The 17,206-nt window shown below is 47.3% G+C and overlaps 4 protein-coding genes across 4 annotated transcripts; 2 read left to right on the forward strand and 2 right to left on the reverse strand.

Annotated features, from left to right (window-relative positions):
• Positions 1-860: 860 nt before the first annotated feature.
• On the reverse strand, positions 861-2,669 carry CTRU02_213364 (sugar transporter; the record flags this gene model as incomplete). The annotated part of the gene is made up of 6 exons (XM_036731602.1): positions 861-1,034; positions 1,093-1,162; positions 1,219-2,239; positions 2,295-2,405; positions 2,462-2,542; positions 2,600-2,669. The coding sequence occupies 6 exons, from the start codon at positions 2,667-2,669 to the stop codon at positions 861-863; spliced, it is 1,527 nt and encodes a 508-aa protein (XP_036576601.1).
• Positions 2,670-3,301: 632 nt separating this feature from the next.
• Positions 3,302-6,055, forward strand: CTRU02_213365 (alpha-rhamnosidase; the record flags this gene model as incomplete). Its single annotated transcript, XM_036731603.1, has 1 exon — positions 3,302-6,055. The coding sequence occupies one exon, from the start codon at positions 3,302-3,304 to the stop codon at positions 6,053-6,055; it is 2,754 nt and encodes a 917-aa protein (XP_036576602.1).
• A 330-nt stretch (positions 6,056-6,385) lies between these two features.
• Positions 6,386-8,169, reverse strand: CTRU02_213366 (cytochrome P450; the record flags this gene model as incomplete). The annotated part of the gene is made up of 6 exons (XM_036731604.1): positions 6,386-6,566; positions 6,625-6,791; positions 6,845-6,952; positions 7,008-7,307; positions 7,367-7,881; positions 7,935-8,169. 6 exons carry the CDS (start codon positions 8,167-8,169, stop codon positions 6,386-6,388), a joined length of 1,506 nt encoding a protein of 501 aa, XP_036576603.1.
• A 5,508-nt stretch (positions 8,170-13,677) lies between these two features.
• On the forward strand, positions 13,678-14,355 carry CTRU02_213367 (uncharacterized protein; the record flags this gene model as incomplete). The annotated part of the gene is made up of 1 exon (XM_036731605.1): positions 13,678-14,355. The coding sequence occupies one exon, from the start codon at positions 13,678-13,680 to the stop codon at positions 14,353-14,355; it is 678 nt and encodes a 225-aa protein (XP_036576604.1).
• Between the last annotated feature and the right edge of the window lie 2,851 nt (positions 14,356-17,206).

The following is a 17,206-nucleotide window of genomic DNA, read 5'->3' on the forward strand; positions in this document are numbered from 1 at the left end:
ATTACTGCAGTTCATCATTGCTGGCCTCTCAGTCATTCAGTATATCTCTTCATGGCTGATGCGGTCTTGCAGCCCGCATATCGGCTTTCTCTCCGACCAGGCATGTATTGACTTGCTAGTGTGGCTCCCCGCACGCACTGGCACAGTGAGCAACACCCAAACTTGGGTGATTACTAGGAAACGGGTGTTGGTTGCGCTGAATTGGTCCACATCCCGTCCAAGGAATCCCTCAGCTTGCCCAAGTCGCGTCTCGGGGAGAAGACCGGTACCGGCATTAAACGCCGTGTACCCACTGTTCTGTGTCGACATGTAGAACGGTCTTCTTCAACCAAGTCTCGGGGAGTATCGGCTTTTGATAGAAAGTACGTAACCTATCTTTCGTGTCGCGCCTTCGCGTCCCTCGATGTCAGACTACATTCTTTTTGAAGATATTTCAATAGGGCATCCTTTCAGACAAGCCGGGGGCCTTGAGTTCGGCATGTTGGTTTCTCATCTTCCTGAAGTTGGTTCAAAGGTACAGCATTGAATGTGATAAGATGATGGCAGTGTAAACAGAAGAATGGCAGCCAAACTAGATAGCTAACGCAATCAATAATCTGGTAACAGTATCCGTAATGATAAAAGTAGTATTGTATTGACGACGTTTGACGACGTCAATTACACAACTATTTGTAGTTGTCATGCGATACTGCATACAATTAGTGTTCTCTAGCCCGCTTGTACGTGTTATGACATTCACGACTCTAGTTTATCGAACACATCTGCGAACGCCGAATGGCCTTGACCAAAGTTCCACCCAACGAGATATTAGCCCAGCATTTGAAGAACTTTACTGACAGCAACAATCTGTGTACTCCAGCCTATACCCGCTGAGTATTATCTTGGTTTTGGGTCTCCGGTTGTCTCTCTGAAAACTCGTGAAACTCCGTTCCAGGTCCAATCCCGTTTTTCGCGTCCACGTCAAGCTCTCCAAGTCGATTGGTGGCAAGATCATCTCCAAAAAGCTCCGCGATCTCTTCCAACGATTTCCCAGACTAGTTTCTCATGTCAGCTGGACAGGTCTCCGCCAGCAATCATTAGCAGTATACATACCGTTTCAGGGAGGAAGAAGAAATAGAAGACGGCTGCAGCAAGATTCGTCGCGATGAAAAGAGAGTAGTACCTGAGAGTACCGTTAGTGAACGTTTCCAAGTTGTGCCGATACAACAAGCTACTAACCTCCAACTGACGGATGCAATGGCGAGCGGCGTGATTTGTGAAAGAATAATGGCGGTAACCGACTTTGTGGCGACAGCGAATGCGAGACCTTTGGTTCGAAGGAAGAAAGGAAACAATTCCGACGGAACAACCCACACCATTGCGTTGAAGAAGATGGCATAGCACATGGAGTAAATAAATATCGCCCCAATCGCAGCTCGAGCTCCCGCAGCGTTCTCGTTGCTCTTGCTTCCATAGACCGCACTAAGAGCCATGCAAAGAGCGATCATGGCACTCAGAACTAAGGAACCGCTCCAAAGAGTGCGAGTTCTAGGCCAGCGATCTGCCACTACCACCAGATAGATGATTTGCCCAAAGATACCCATCATTCCATACGCGCCGCTGATAAGCAAAGCTGTACGGCCTGTGAATCCAACTGTGGCGTAAAAGATGTTCTGGAAATTTTGAATAACGGAAGAGCCACTGAGTTGGCCCATGGTGATGATGAATGCCGCCGTAAGCGTGCGGCGGATGTACTTGGCGGAGAACATCTGCCGGATTGCCGTGAACCAGTTCATGTTGCCTTGCTGTCGCTCCATCAAGATTTGCTCACGAATTTGGATCAACTCTCGGTCGACCAAGTCGTCGTTGTCAGCCGTCCCATGCAGACTTGCCAGGACACTCCTGGCTTCTTCGTATCTGTCACGAAGGATGAGCCAACGGGGAGAGAAAGGTACGAAGAAGAGCATGACAGAGAGCAAGATGGGAATCGGGAGCTGCATTGCCAAAGGAATCCGCCACTGAGCATCTCCAGGAGCAAAAGCACCAGCGTACCCAACCCAGTTCGCTGCGCCGAAACCAATGGCAATCATCATTCCCTGAAGCCCAACGAGGAAACCGCGACGAGCAGGCGGTGCGACTTCTGCGAGATAAGTGGGCACGACAGTGAGAATCTCTCCACAGCCGATACCAGCAATAAGACGGCCTGCGATCATCATTCCGACTCCTGTCGCAGCACATTGAAGGACAGAGCCAATAATGGCTAAGAATCATTGGTCAACAAGAATCATTTAACCAGCTGATGTCTTGAGACTTACTGAGAATGGAGGCAATTAAGATTGTGTACTTTCTGCTGAACTTGTCCGCAAGATAACCAGCCGTCATGCCGCCAATTGCCTGCCCTGCATTATAGACAGAGACTATGGCACCTGGTAAACGAAATTAATATACAGTCAAGTGAAGATGGGGTAAGCTCGGGACTTACCTGTATAAGCCGTGTTGACCATGGCAGGCCCATACATCTTAAGCTTAAAGCTATCATGGCCGAACGTTGTCGCGATGATTCCTGCATAGAATGTGTCAACCTCAATGACAAAGCCAAATGGCGAGAGTACTTATATACCAGAATCAAAACCGAAGATAAACCCGCCTTGCGCAGCAACGAGTGCCACGACAATAATAAGAAAGTTCATGATGATTAATTCGCCGAATGTGGGGTGCAAGCACGGTTGGGGAACTACTTTTGTTATGCAATGGAAATCTGGGGTTCTCTTATTAACAACATTCACTTGCCATCTGGTGGCACGCTCGGCATAATGATAGCCCAAGGCTCCATGCTAAGTGAAACATATACCAGGGACTGGGGATAGATCTGGATGCAACATGTAATAATCGTTCCATTCGGGAGAGGATTGATGCCCGAAAACGAAGGTTTGGTGTTCCGTGTCGGCAAATCCGCCGGAGGCAAGCTCTGCCAACTGCGGGGAGTGCGGAATCTCCGCAACTAGCCTCCAGATCCTTCAGTTTCCCCGCGTGAACATCTCATGGATCGGCATGCTGCTCCTGGTATTTGCAGGGGGTGGAATACTTTTGTGCGGAGTAACAATTAGACAATAGTTTGATTCTCGCCGGTGGAGCTCTGCTTTTGAAAGGAATTCGTCGTCCCAAGGCTCTTGGGTTCGGGTTCTTTTGTACCGGGAATTTTTGATATGCATCAGTCCAAACTCGCTGTGATATTACCTAGGTATTGCTTCCTTCTCTATATCATAACAAGTCTGCCGAGCAGTGTTTGATCTCCTGCCCGTATTGATCCAAACGCCAAATCATGTCTTGTCCCACGGTCACGAAACCGGTATTTGAGCACCACCACAGCGGCTTAGGGGTGGAGTCCCCTAGACCTAGGATCTCATGGCGGTTTCACGCGAGTGATACTGCAGTACCAGCATGGGTTCAGACTTCCTACGAACTCGAGGTTACCTTTACTACCGACAACGAAACTAAGGTTTTTCGTGAGACTAACGACCAGTCTGTTCTGGTGCCATGGCCTTTCAGAGACTTGGGATCTCGAGAAAGCGCCGTCGTTCGCGTCCGAGTATACGGAAAGAGTCTCGTGAAAGAGGCATACAAGGCCGAAGAGCCAAGTCAATGGTCAGAGCCGGCAACTGTTGAAGCCTCTCTTCTTGAGCGAGAAGACTTCCGGGCCAAGTTCATCACATCAGCTAAACTGATAGGTCCGCATGGACCCCTAAGGCCTATTAGATTTCGTAAAGATTTTACACTTCCCGAAGATGTCAAATTCGATCTGCTATCAGCTCGGCTGTACATCACCTCACTCGGTGTTTTCGAGGCTACGATTAACGGGAAACCTGTCACGGACGAATGCATGGCTCCAGGATGGACAAGTTACAGACATCGGCTTGTTTATCGCGTTCTCGATGTCAAAAATCTTTTGCTTCCTGGCCAGAAGAACACAATCTGTGTAGAAGTTGGCGAAGGGTGGTACGCAGGGCGACTTGGCTTTAAGGGAGGGATTCGGTTTCGATACGGAGACGTTATTGGACTTTTTGCACAGCTGGAAGTCAAAGGCCCCAAAAACGAACCCTGGTCTCTGCTGACAGACGAGTCCTGGTCTTGCAAGCCAAGCGCTATCACAAACAGCGAAATATATGACGGCGAGGACTACGATATGAGAGAAGAAGAAGAAGAGGACTGGAACAGGGCTGACAAAGTTTGGGATAACGCGCTCGGCACAAAGATTCTGCCCTGGCCTACGGCGAAGCTAGTGGCTATCGATGCACCCCCAGTCCGAGTTATCGAGACAAAGCCTTGCATCAATGTGTTCCTGAGCAAGTCCGGCAAGACAATTCTTGATTTCGGACAGAACCTTGTTGGAAAGCTGCTTGTCAAGTCAGTTCAGCTTGGGAAGGGAGAAAAGATTACATTGAGACATGCTGAGGTTATGGAGGACGGCGAGCTCGGAACCAGGCCTCTTCGAGACGCTAAGTGCCTCGATACTATCATTGGCTCAGGGAAAGAGATAAAAGACTGGACACCCAAGTTTACCTTCCACGGCTTCCGTTTTGTTCAAGTTGACGGATGGCCTAGCGGTACTCTATCCAAAAACGACATCCAGGCCCTCGTCATGCATACTGACATGAAGCGTCGCGGATTCTTCGAGTGCTCCAACTCTTCCGTCAATCAGCTTCACAGTAACGTGGTTTGGTCTATGCGAGGCAACTTTCTTTCTCTTCCCACTGACTGCCCACAAAGAGACGAGCGACTTGGTTGGACCGGTGATCTACAGGTCTTCTGCCCAACGGCAACATTCCTGTACGATACGCTGGGCATTCTCGGTAACTGGCTCCAGGATGTCGCGGCAGAACAGCTTGAAGAAGGAAAGGGAGGCATCCCGCCATTGGTGGTTCCCTTGGCCATCAGCCCAAACTGGCCTCACATGGCACAAGCAGTCTGGGACGACATGACTGTCCTGGCTCCGCACGTTCTCTATCAGTACAGCTCTGATAAGGGTTTGTTGGAGCGTCAGTTCCAGAGCATGCAGGCGTGGCTCGACCAGGGGATAGACCGAGCCTCTGATGGCCTCTGGAATCCTGATAAGTGGCAGCTTGCAGACTGGTTAGATCCAAGCGCGCCTCCAGAAGACCCGGGAAATGGACGGACTGACAGCATCCTTGTTGCGAATGCCTATCTCGTTCACACAACGTTGGTATTCTCTCAACTATGTGCTGCGCTTGGGAAAGATAATCTATCCGCCAAATATTCTGAAGATGGAGAACGGCTCAAAACGCTATTCCAAAGACGCTATATTACGCCGGAGGGTAATCTCATGTCAACTTCCCAGACAGGTTTGGCTCTTGCATTCCAATTCGATTTGTATCCAAACAACTCCCTTCAGCGTCAGACGGCTGCGAAAGCTCTAGAAAAGCTGGTTCGAACCGCTCGTTTCCACATTAGCACTGGATTCGCCGGTACACCGGTGATTTCACATGCGCTTACCACTATTGGTCGGCCTCAACTAGCGTATCGTATGCTCCTCGAGACAACGTGTCCTAGTTGGCTATTTCCTGTTGTTTCTATGGGTGCGACAACCATCTGGGAGCGGTGGGATAGCATGTTACCAGATGGACGTATCAATCCTGGACAAATGACTAGTCTCAATCATTACGCGCTCGGTTCAGTTGCAGACTGGCTACATGGATCAGTTGGAGGCATATCGCCGCTTGAGCCAGGCTGGAAAAGGATCCGTGTGCGTCCTGTACCAGGAGGCAACATTACGAGTGCGCGGGCGTCTTTCGACGGACCTTACGGCAAGGTCGCCATTGAGTGGACAGTGGATGGCAACGAGATATTCAAGATGAAGTTGATCGTCCCACCAAGCTGCTCAGCTGTTGTAACTCTGCCGTCAGAATTAAGACAGCTTTATGACGAGACCCCTGAGCCTTCCCGTATAGTGTACTCAGGAGTTCACGAGTTTGAGTGTTCGTTTTGTGCTGGGGAGTGGCCACCGAAGCCTTTTGTGGCAGCAAATCAACCCTTGCCACCGGATACAATTGCAGAATGAAACATTCAGGAACGGGTTTCGTTGTAGATTGGAGAACTTAGAAGTGTTGATTTAAAGAGAAAAGAAAAAGGAAACACCCTAATATTGTTCAAAACTTCGTAGCAATTAATCCTGATATTATCGGGTATTTTTACCGAACCCCAACAATCTTTCGTTGTATTGATAATGCCCCAAACTCATGGGTATAATTCCTCTTTCACGCTGCGCTTGCATGCTCAGTATTATAATGAGTGAGCTAAATCGAAAGAGGCGGCCCCACTAAGCCACTTATGACGAATGTCGTGGTATCAAAAAAAGACAAGAAAAACAAAAGAAGCTAAGCCGAAGACATTATGAGTCGCTCTTAAACCGTGGAATCAAACGGACTCTCAAATATCCCTCATGGCCCTTCTTGGGGTACGTGTTCAAGTATCGGTAGCCTTCCATCATGTCCAATGTCTCATCCCAGAGCGACATGCTGAAGTTATAGACCAGGCAGGCGACTGCCTTGCGCAAAACTTTCTGGGCGATGCTGCGTAAAATTAGAAATGTTCACGGTGCATCAAACGATCCTATGGACCAAAACGTACTGTTGACCTAAGCATGTCCGTGTGCCCGTACCAAAAGCGACTCCACGGTTTCTTAAGTCTTTGGAGTCCTCACCAAACCCAAGCCACCGCTCAGGCTTAAACAAATTCGGTTCTGGGTAGATATCTGGATCATGCTCGAGTAATTTCAAGGTGAAGCTCATACTAGTCTAAACAGAACAATCAATCACGAGTTTAGGTACAGATAACTGGTGACACCTACCATTGGGGGTATAATCATATCCTGATACTCTACCGGTGTCTGGCTTTGTCTTGGCTGTCGATGCCAGCTAGGTGAGCTTAGGCGCATCGACTCCTTACATACCGCGTCCTGGGAAGGAGTTAGATCCAGGATATCGAGATTGGACAAGGCAACATAGACTTACCAAATATCGGAGCTGAAGCACTTTTGGATCTCGCCAAACTCGGTGTCCGTATAAACCAAGATCAAGTGTGTCGAGCTCATTCCTGATTTTCTTCACACAGTCCGGGTTCTGGATAAGGTGATGCAGAAGAAACGTCAGGTTACTCAAGAGTGATTCATTCCCGATAAATATAGCTTGTGATGATTCGCGTATGGCCAAAGTCTCATTGTCAACCTCATTGAAGATACGAGCTAGGACGCTTTCGTGGCTGTTTTCCTGGTCCCATGTCCTGATGATAGGTTTCAGGTGGGTTTTAATGAGCTAGAGCTGAAGTCAGAGAACGAAGAAGCTATTGGTCCAAAGAAGATGAGAGAGCTTACACAGTCAAGCCAACCGAGGGGCGAGTAGGCTCGAACTGCTGGGAAAATGTCGAACATTTTTTTGACAGGAGGGACGCATCGTAGAACCGTGGCGAGATCGATAGCACTAAAGCCCCGGGTCATGTCATGGATTTTTGCTAGGTCAAAAACTTTCAAGAACCCATAATTTTCTTCAATGATGTAGGAGATCATTACATCATTTGTGAAAGCCCATAGATAGTGCGTCAAGTTGACGGCCTCACCGTGCTCAGAGACATCACTGAGACGGGAGTGCAGTGACCCGAGGTAGTTGTCAAGGGACGGAGTGAATTGTGCCAAAGTCTGTCCTGAGAAAACCGGCCTAATCGCTGCTGCTCTTTGCATGTGCACTTTTGGATTTGCCAGACCGCCAAGAAGTTTGTCAAGAAGGCCATAGTAGTTGTCGCATTTGAGGAGGTCAGGCCGCTTGTGGTACTCGAGACAAAATTTATGGTCGACGAAATGAAGCTCATTCGGGCCTATTCTGACTACCGGGCCTGAAAGCCAAGTCAGATATTATCAAGAATATAGGGGAAGCACAGTAGCAAACCGTATGTCGCGTGCAGAAGCTCGAGATTCTGCAACCAGTCATCTTTTACCAAGACATGGTATGCTTCGTATAGCTTGGTCATACCGGCAAGTTTTGGCCCAGGGAATTTAGCGAGAGGGCAAAAGAAAGCCCTGTATAAGTACCTTGCCAAGAGATAGAATGCTGCCCAGTATAACACGACAGAAAAAAGACTGCTTGCCCCTTGCGGATCGACGGATATCAGAAATGAAGCCATGAGCACCGAAATCTCTGAGACCCTCTGAGATATCACAGTATCGCGATCATCGAAGCGTAGGTTGTCTAGTACATGTGTCAGTGATTTATCGGTTTATTGAGAACTGTTGGATTACTTTGCGTCGTTGACATTAATCCCCCAGTTGACGTTGGTCGAATGAAGTCTTCATTATTCTCACTATATTCGTTGGTATAGGTCAAGCTGTCCTGCGGCATGTCTACGTCTCCAAAAGCTTGCTCTTTACCCAGGCTGTATTGTTGTTGGGGTGATTCTTTCCGAGAAAGTTGCATGGCGGTGCATCGTTGACTTTCCTCGGTGCAATGAAGCATTTTTGCATCTCGTTTATTGTTCACTGAGACCTTAGCTCCGCATCGTATGGGCGATGTCAACACTCGTTATTCATAATCAGGGAAATGTTTGTTCGCTGACGGGACGGCTGACAAGTGCCAATGCTGCGTAGCTCTGTTGCCACTTGCAGTTCGCCAACAGAGGTACAAAAATATGATGTGGTTTATATAGATAGGAAGGATGTAGGCACTTCAGACGATAGAGGCTGTTGGCGTCGAGAATTCGCATCCCCCATCGTAGTACAGCCGTATGTTGGGGACGAAGTTGGATGAGCTCAATGTTGTTTCCAGAAACCTGACATGTTTCTTGGCGCGCCTTCAGCATTTTGAATGTGGAGGATGTTCGGAAAACGCGGCAAACTCTCCAGAAAGGCCAGTAGTTCCTACACCGTTGTGACCTACCAATCCATCATGATGCGATGAACTAGGGCCAAACCGACCAATTGTACAGCCTAACCATTTATCTGGTCGCAATCCACGATCTCCGATTTTCGTTGACACGTCCCACTGACAGCTACATCCACGTTTACTTTGGGAGACACAACTTATCCGAGATCCATCTATTATCGATATTTAACGTCAGGGCCGATACTTCAGCCAGTGGAAGGATGATTCGACTTGAAGGGGTCGGCAAAGGCCCGACAAGGATAATTGATCGAGTAATAGACTTTTGGAAGTGTTTCGGCCTTTTTAACTTAAAGCTATTTTGACGTTTGCCAGCGTGTGGACGCAATAGTTTCGTTTCAATGGGTAATCGCGAACCTTAGTCTCAAACTATATTCATTATCTTTCCGATTCCTTGCATTTTCATGGGTTTGTCTGCATGGTGCCTGTCTTCCACCCTCAGGTGTGGCACCAGGCTCGTGGCGCTAGTCTATTAGTAGAAGCTAACCAATAGTTGAGCTCAGTGTTTGCGAAGGTGCCTTGAAGTCTGAAGGGTCCCTCCTGGTCCTCTATGATCTGGATCCAAAAGTTTGGCCTAGCCTTTTTTGCCGCTTTTTAGCAGACACAGTCGATGTAGCAGCCTCGGGTGGCTGGCCAAACGTATACTGGTCGCTCTCAAGCTTCTGAAACCAGCACGGTATATCTCATATTACTAGCCATGCTGAGCTATCAACTCTCCATCCATTTGTTATGGGGAAAGGTAGCAGACAAGCAATTGAGACTGAAAGACACCATGCTTCACAGAAAGGGGTTAAAAGTACATTAAAATAAGATGCCCGCACTGCAGATCTATTACAAGTGTAATTTTCGCCTTAGCAGCCCGTTTACCCACTCTTCAGTGTTTGTACCTGGCATGAGCTATGCCGCTAAATTGAAAATTGCCACCCATGAACGTTCATGCCGGTCATGGTTATGCAGCCGGAGCTCAATACAACCTTAGCCTATGACTCCGCCGAGATGCAGGGTATATGTTGTATTGGATGCTCTCCGAGGCTTTCGCCTCATTAACTTCTCCTCAATGAAACTGCGAGCACCTTCTCCTCGTATCTCATTATGGATGTGAATCGTTTGGCACCTCGAGCTATCCAAACTGAACGTGGTTCCCCTCACCCCAGCTGACAAAATTTTAAAAGCTTGTTGAGTCTGCATCCAGACTCAAGGCCACGTAAGTAGAGGCGGTAGGCGCAACTATTGGATGTCTAAATTAATGAGGAGTGTATCATCAACCTTGAGAGAAGTTGGCCTCCAAGCGAGCTAATGTCAGAGGGTCATTGGACCATGGTAGTAGCCAACCAGAAGTGCTTGAGGGGTGATAGGTCGCGCCTTTTTATCAGAGCTTCCAGCAACACCGGCATCCCTGTGTAAGCCAAAGTTTCTACTGTTGCAAGCTAACTCATCTAAATTGACCCCGCATTTTACGGATCGTTTTTCCAGTATCTCATGCCAAAATGCGCTTCAGAAACATGTAAAAAACGTTCTTGTACTCTCAATACCAACCCCTTTCTCTATTTCATGGCAATTTCGACACAGTTCCAAGTATTTCCTATGGTGCGCACCATATCTTATTTCCGGGGTTTTTTTTTGAGGTTCTAGGTCTTGAGCCTCTAGTAATAGTAATATACGTACAAGTTCATATGTGTTACAAATAACTATTAGCTTCATGAAGGATCGAACGTAGGAACTGCCAGCCTTCTATCAACCTGTTTGTGATATGAATAAAAAATTCATTTCTAAGTATTCCAGATATACCATGTACTAAATACGGGGGTGAATCCAAGGCAATCACTGACATACCTATGGCATTAAGCAGCAGTGCTTACAGGGAGGCCCTTCAACATATGCTTTAGTTGAACCCTGTTGCTTCTACTTGACATATAGCTCAAGATGGTGGAACATACATGATTTCGTCTTATGTTCACCTCCAGTAAACAGGTTAATACTACAGCTCAAGGTTTCAGCACATTCGAGACATTATAATTCAAGTCAGTGACAGCTAAGATGACAGACCCTCAACATAAGAACAGTGTAGATGTGCAAATTGGAGAGCGACCCGCAAGAAACTCGTTTCTGTACAAAGGATGTAGTCTTAGTGTCTAAAGTCTTCTATGAAAGTTTGAGGCAGGTCCAAGGAGAAAGTATAATTATCTTCCGACGATCAATACTATTTCGGAAATTCAACTACTGTTACTAGAGCACAAGCAGTATGGTGTCAGTAAAGAGGGAAGATAAAGGACCGCATACTAACCGATAACAGAAACCTGTCAGTACGAAACGGCAAAATAGTCTTGAAGATTTAGATTGGGCTCGGTTTTATTGCAAGTAAAGCTAAAATATCAGTAAAGCTAAAATATCAGTTCTAGATAAGATATTCGTCATCAATCTTTCATGTAGCATATGGCAGATTCAGAACCGCAGTCACAAAAACCCTTAGCAAACGCTTAGTCTCTTCTACCTGTCTGCAAAGTTCACAACATTATCTATGGAATTGAAAGCGTCTATCCTAGCTATCCAAGTTGCCTCATCAATATAAACTCGGGTGAAGCTTGGGCCTTAACTTGTTATGTTTAATGTATACAGGCAGGCGTGGACATGAACGTCTTGGTGGCAAATTCAGTGCACAAGAGGGATTCGGGAGTATCGACTGTAAATTGAGATGTTTTAGTACAGTTTACGTGAAAAGATTCAAGATCATACTGATTTATTAGCAAAGATAAGTCGGGTACGGATTGGATTATTCGATGAGAAACGAGAACCGCACAACTACGATTTGAAGGGGCGGATATGCCGATCAAAACAACTGTAAATTAAGAAGACAACACTATTTCTTTATTCGCCATCAAAAAATCCAACTGATGAAGCTGTTATAGGACCTAAAACGCATAGCGTAACACATATGACGGTAAAGAGTGTCACAGGCTGTGGCATACAGTGAAGAGGCAAGGTAGAGTCACAAATGTGAATACAGTCACCTCTAGTCTCTCGTTACCTGACGTGACACCGGGCCCCTTACAGACGTACCACTTACAATATATCTTGATTCCTACGGTTTCCAGCAGACAATATCAGCATGAAACGCATAAGTTGTAGACTTGTGTTTCACAGACATGTGGAAATATTCATTCTATGTCGAAGGACTTCAACTTAGCAACAGCTAAGAGATGAAGACGTTATGCCAGATTTCTGCTCGTAAATTTGATTCAGTGACGAGTTTTTCGTTTGCCTCAATTACTATTAATCAAAGATTCTTATTTTCTTGTCTTTGCAGCATCCCTGAACCATATCAAATCCTCCCTTATGCATGAGCGTATAGTTTTAAACATATTTTCATTATTGTAGTCTAATGCGACACAATTACTGTGTTTAAAAGTTCTGCACAATGAGCTTAATGATGCAGTGCTCTCCAAATTCAAAACATCCATGTCGTAAGCAGGAATACATTGCTATCACGAAACTTAGTGCCAGCCATTTGATGAAGTAACAAAAGTCACGAGAGCCTTGTGATGCATTGACAATGGAACCGGGCGTCCTGAGTGGTGGACTTTGTGTCACAAAACTCCTTAGACTTTGTGGTGGTCAGCACGGCAAGATCCCCGGGGATGGCACCCAACATATCTCCGCGCCAATTGAGGAAAACAGGCTTTGCTTTGCTGCAGTACGGAAGTTGGATTGAGGTCATTCGATAACGCCGATTCTCTTTATTGATTAAGTCAGACCTAGCGCCTCCTATTTAACTTTTCCATCAAGTACGTTGGTTTCGTTATTCCTATGAAACGGCGGTATGTTCAGCACCAAGCAAAACAACGAACGAATTAAAATATACAATTTTAAAGCAAAAGATATGACCGATTATCGTAAATTCATCAATTATTGTATGCCAACCTGCTGAAAATATTAGCCCAAGTGTCTGCCTTCTCTCATGCTCTTTCGGCCGAAAGACGAACTCAACACCAAACGTTTAGCCTATCATAGTTTTTCTTAAACACGGAGTCTCGACTAGTAGTTCTGAGCGCATTATCGGCATGTTAGCCTAGAATGGCAAGCTTTCCACCTGTTTTGCTGGGTTCGACTCGTTTCCGACAGGGAATACCTGCCATCGGGGTTACTGTCCAGGAGTCGGGGGACGGCTACAACGGCAGTTGGATTGCTTGATTTGGGCATATTCCGGGACAAAAATCGAGAATTCTTTTGCAAAATGATCCACATGCACAACCGAGAGCCAATTATTGGCTCCAAGATGCGTTGTCGGTATGTAGTGTCGTAACCATTGTCCTAGTTAGATAAAATGGTGCTCTCCTTAATGAATTCCATATGAAACTAGGGTCGAACCTGGCAACTACTTTGTAAAATATGGGGAGATGCAACGGTTATAGGTGGTGGTGGATTGTCTAGTCTGTTGCATGGCAGCTGTCTAATTGGTGGAGAGCAAAACGTCTTCCTGGTCAGGAGGCAGGCCAATGTCAACTTCAACTTCATCCACGAACAGAATCAATTCCGTAGCTACTCCTTTTCGTGATAGCTGCTCTTTTTCTTACAGGCGAAAACTGCCATTTTTGCGATTGAAACGGTCCCGGAAATGATGGAAAGAATGGATTTCCCTTCTTTGTCGGCAAACATAAAATGCTGCAAATTCCGTCAAACTGTCAATTTTTGTCTGGTCTCATAAACACAGTTACTTTCTAAATCACTCATTCTTTTAGACCTGAATCAAGCCACTGCCATGATTTCTGGAACATTCAAGACATTTCTAGCCGCCACCTTGGCCAGCACCGCAATTGCCGTTGATACCTGGGGCGGCTCCGTATCTCTTGGCCCAACAACCTCTACCATTATCAAGGCTGTGACCACCATCATCCCTGGCGAAGCCCCCCCTACCCAGAATGGAGTCCTGGCTCTGTGGCCTGGCATGTCCAATGGCACCGGCGACTTAGTTCAGACGACTCTGGAGTCTTGGAATGACAACTCATGGTGCGGCGCCAAGAAGGGACAGTGGTGCGTTCGCGCCTCGCTTTTCGGCTGGTTTGGCCAGCTCAGTGGCGACGCAAGCCCTGTCTCTGGCAACCAAAAGGTCAAGATCCTTTACGAACTTCTCTCGGATAACAACACCTGGCGCCAGACCGTAACTGATGCCGACACGGGCAAGAAGCTAAGCTCCTACGAGTACAAGTCTGGCCCCTTTATGAGGGGCTATGGCACTGGTACCGAGTGCAACGCCAACTGCAGCCCTACCATCGCGAAACAGCAGTACATCAATACCGAGATCACCCTTGCTGGCCCTGATCCCAACTTCGGCAAGACCATTGCCACTGCTCAGAAGGCTACTTACACCGGCCTATCCAGCAGCCAGAACGGCAAAGTCTGGACCATTAAGGAGATCAACATTCCCGCTATGGTCTAGATGATTCGCAACACATGGTACCCTCAGCATGTTACTTCTGCACGGCTTTTTGGTAATACCAAAGCGGTGTTTAATTCGATGCAAATATTTGGCAATTAGGCGAAGACTGTACATAGGACTTGGCTGCCGTGGAAGGCATGGCTAGTACAAACAATCAATCATGGCTTAAAACCTCGCCTCCATGATTCTATGTGATTTTTCTTCGCCTTATTTGAAGGCGCCTGGAAGCGCCGATGAAATATTCAGTTGCAACAATCACCAAGAATTGTAGAGATGTAGTAGTGACTCTGTGGTATGTGGAAAGCCGGATGACACGGATTCCTCCCGGATGTCCCTGTGGGTGGGTGGTGTTTGCGCCCGACTTTGATCCAAACGATTCTCTTGGTGAATGCCGCGCAGGTGGAAGGGGTATGAGGGGATGTAGTTCGCATCAGCGAGCGGGCACCTTGAGATAAACCGTACGTAACATCATCCAACGCGGTTTGTAGGGTCAAATGCAAGATTATGCGGATAATGATTGATCACACACAACACCAGATTAACTGGACCTGGAGCGGCCCCATGCAAGGATGTTCTAGCTGGCAAGGAAGCAACGGAAATGATGGCATAGACCTAATGGTGAGTGTACGTCTCTCCCTCCCGAGCTAATCCTGCCGCTCAATTAATGAAATAATGACCAAAAGTTGATTGCTTAATCCAAGACAGGCGCAGTGGCCTCCGCCGCGGAAAGCCCGGTGACTCCCGCCATCGTCAACAGACCTGGTGCCAGCGGCAAAACCTGTCATCTTTCTGTTTGGTCTCGCCACTAAGAGCTTTTGCCTCTCTCTACTTCACTCCATCGGGGAACTAGGCTAATGCAGTTCCGCCGGTACGGGACGGATGCAAGCCATTCTGCATTCGCACAGACTCCAGGGTGAACCCCTTTCTATGCTATCTGGGTAGCAAGTATTTCCATTAGTCTAAGTAAACCAATCGGAGTTTCATGGTATCATTTCAGCAGATTTGAAAGATCTAATCTCGATCCAAAATTTCTGGATCGGGGCAGGCAAAAAAAGCTGGGGTGAAGCCGTCTACGCGATTCAATCAAGCCATCTACGGCAAGGGATAGACGGCTGCTGTGCCGGATCTGAATCGACTTCTCACATATCGACTCAACAGCTCAGATATTTCAAGTTACCTGATCCTTACCCCGATGCAAATGACCGCGGTCACTTTCACTTCGGTATATGTAGTGGAATTATGACCTGTCAAGCTTGCGTGGATATTACGATGGTGCCCGTCTGTGACCGACGCACGCCAGCTCATTGGACAAGGCCCCGGGAGGTCGATCCTAGAATGCATGAGTGAGGGAACTTGCATTGGAAATGGGATCAAAATATGCATGAACTGTCAGTGGACTGTAAGTGGATAGGGGATGTGAGCAGATCATCTGCTCACTTGGAACTTGACTGACCCAACCTTCTCCATTCTAGCCACGGAAACAAACTCCGTCTCTTCTAGTGGGGACCTTCTGGCTTGCTTTTTCTTCTTACTACCTGCTCATAGTACGTGTAAGAAGCTCCAATTGCGTGGGTCCAGCTGGCCTTGCATATCTGCAAGTCCTTCGGTGAAACCCTTGCAGTTCAGACCGGTGTGTTGGTCAAAATCACCTTCCCAAACGATCAGAGTTGCTCATAGCCAAAACTACCGCCCTATGTAAACTATTATTCAATATTGACAAGAAGTACTTTTCGTCTTAATATCATTCATCCTTCCAGCTGTCGGTACCAAGAATTAAAGTGTTGCGGCAGCCGGTCTCAAGGCCCGGCTGGACCAACAAACCAGGAATTGAAACTAGCTAGATTCTTTCAACTGCAGCAGCCATATTCATACCGACGCGCATCTCATCTAGAATGACTTGGCATGGACCCCGTTTTCCTCGCCTCTTTGGCACATGATCGGTTTGCCAGTTGACAGTTGTGCGCAGCGGGAACTCGGAGCACGTCCTGGGCGAAGTTGCTCGCCCCCACACTTCATGCAGCCTTCCTGTCACCAGCAGATATCGAGCCCTGTTTGTGTTACGTAGCCAACTAGACGATCCTGCGGAAAACGCAAGGGGTGCCGTATTGCTGGTATGCACGTGAGTGGATATGGAAAAGCAGTTAAAGCATCGACCGTGGCATGGCACCCAGGCGGCGCACCTACGACCTGCCGTCATTTAGTCATTACAGAGGATCGGGATTGGGTTGTTGTCTCTCTGGCACATGTTGTATCAGTCGACTTTCTTCATTACCACACATGTATTTTCTCATTAGTCCAACGGTAGTTAAGTTATCACCACTGTTGGCACCACAACTAGAATGTATCTGATCCGGCAGTCTCAGGATTATGTGTTGACTTCAACTTTTCAACGTCATCACTCATTAGGTATTTCCAAATATCATACACGATCCAGTCTCTCGATATGTATGGTTCTAGGCCCGTCCTACAAGACAAATCTCCACTCCGCTGCCGTGACGAACCAGTTATCTCCGCATCGTGGCTCTGCATAGACAGATTGGCGCGGAAGGCGGAGGTGATCAGAGCCTGGAGCACTGTCCTGCATGTAGCCAGATGTCCTACTGGTCAAGGATTGGCCCCTTTGCATGCGGTTCACCACCAAACCACCCGAGGATGCTGTAGGAAGCTGAACACCACCGGAGTCTACAGATCCCAATGCTAAAAGGCGAAGACATACCAAAAAGAGCTTTAGAATCCTGTCCGTTGTAATCGAATTCTCGGCTTGCAATTGAAGCCCCGTTGACACTAAAGAAGCCAGCAGGAGCAGGTTATGCAAGTTGTGAGTAGGCTCTAGTTCTACGCACAGAGTATA

This window comes from Colletotrichum truncatum (genome assembly GCF_014235925.2).
Source record: "Colletotrichum truncatum strain CMES1059 chromosome Unknown Contig_0009, whole genome shotgun sequence".
NCBI classification, from domain to species: domain Eukaryota; kingdom Fungi; phylum Ascomycota; class Sordariomycetes; order Glomerellales; family Glomerellaceae; genus Colletotrichum; species Colletotrichum truncatum.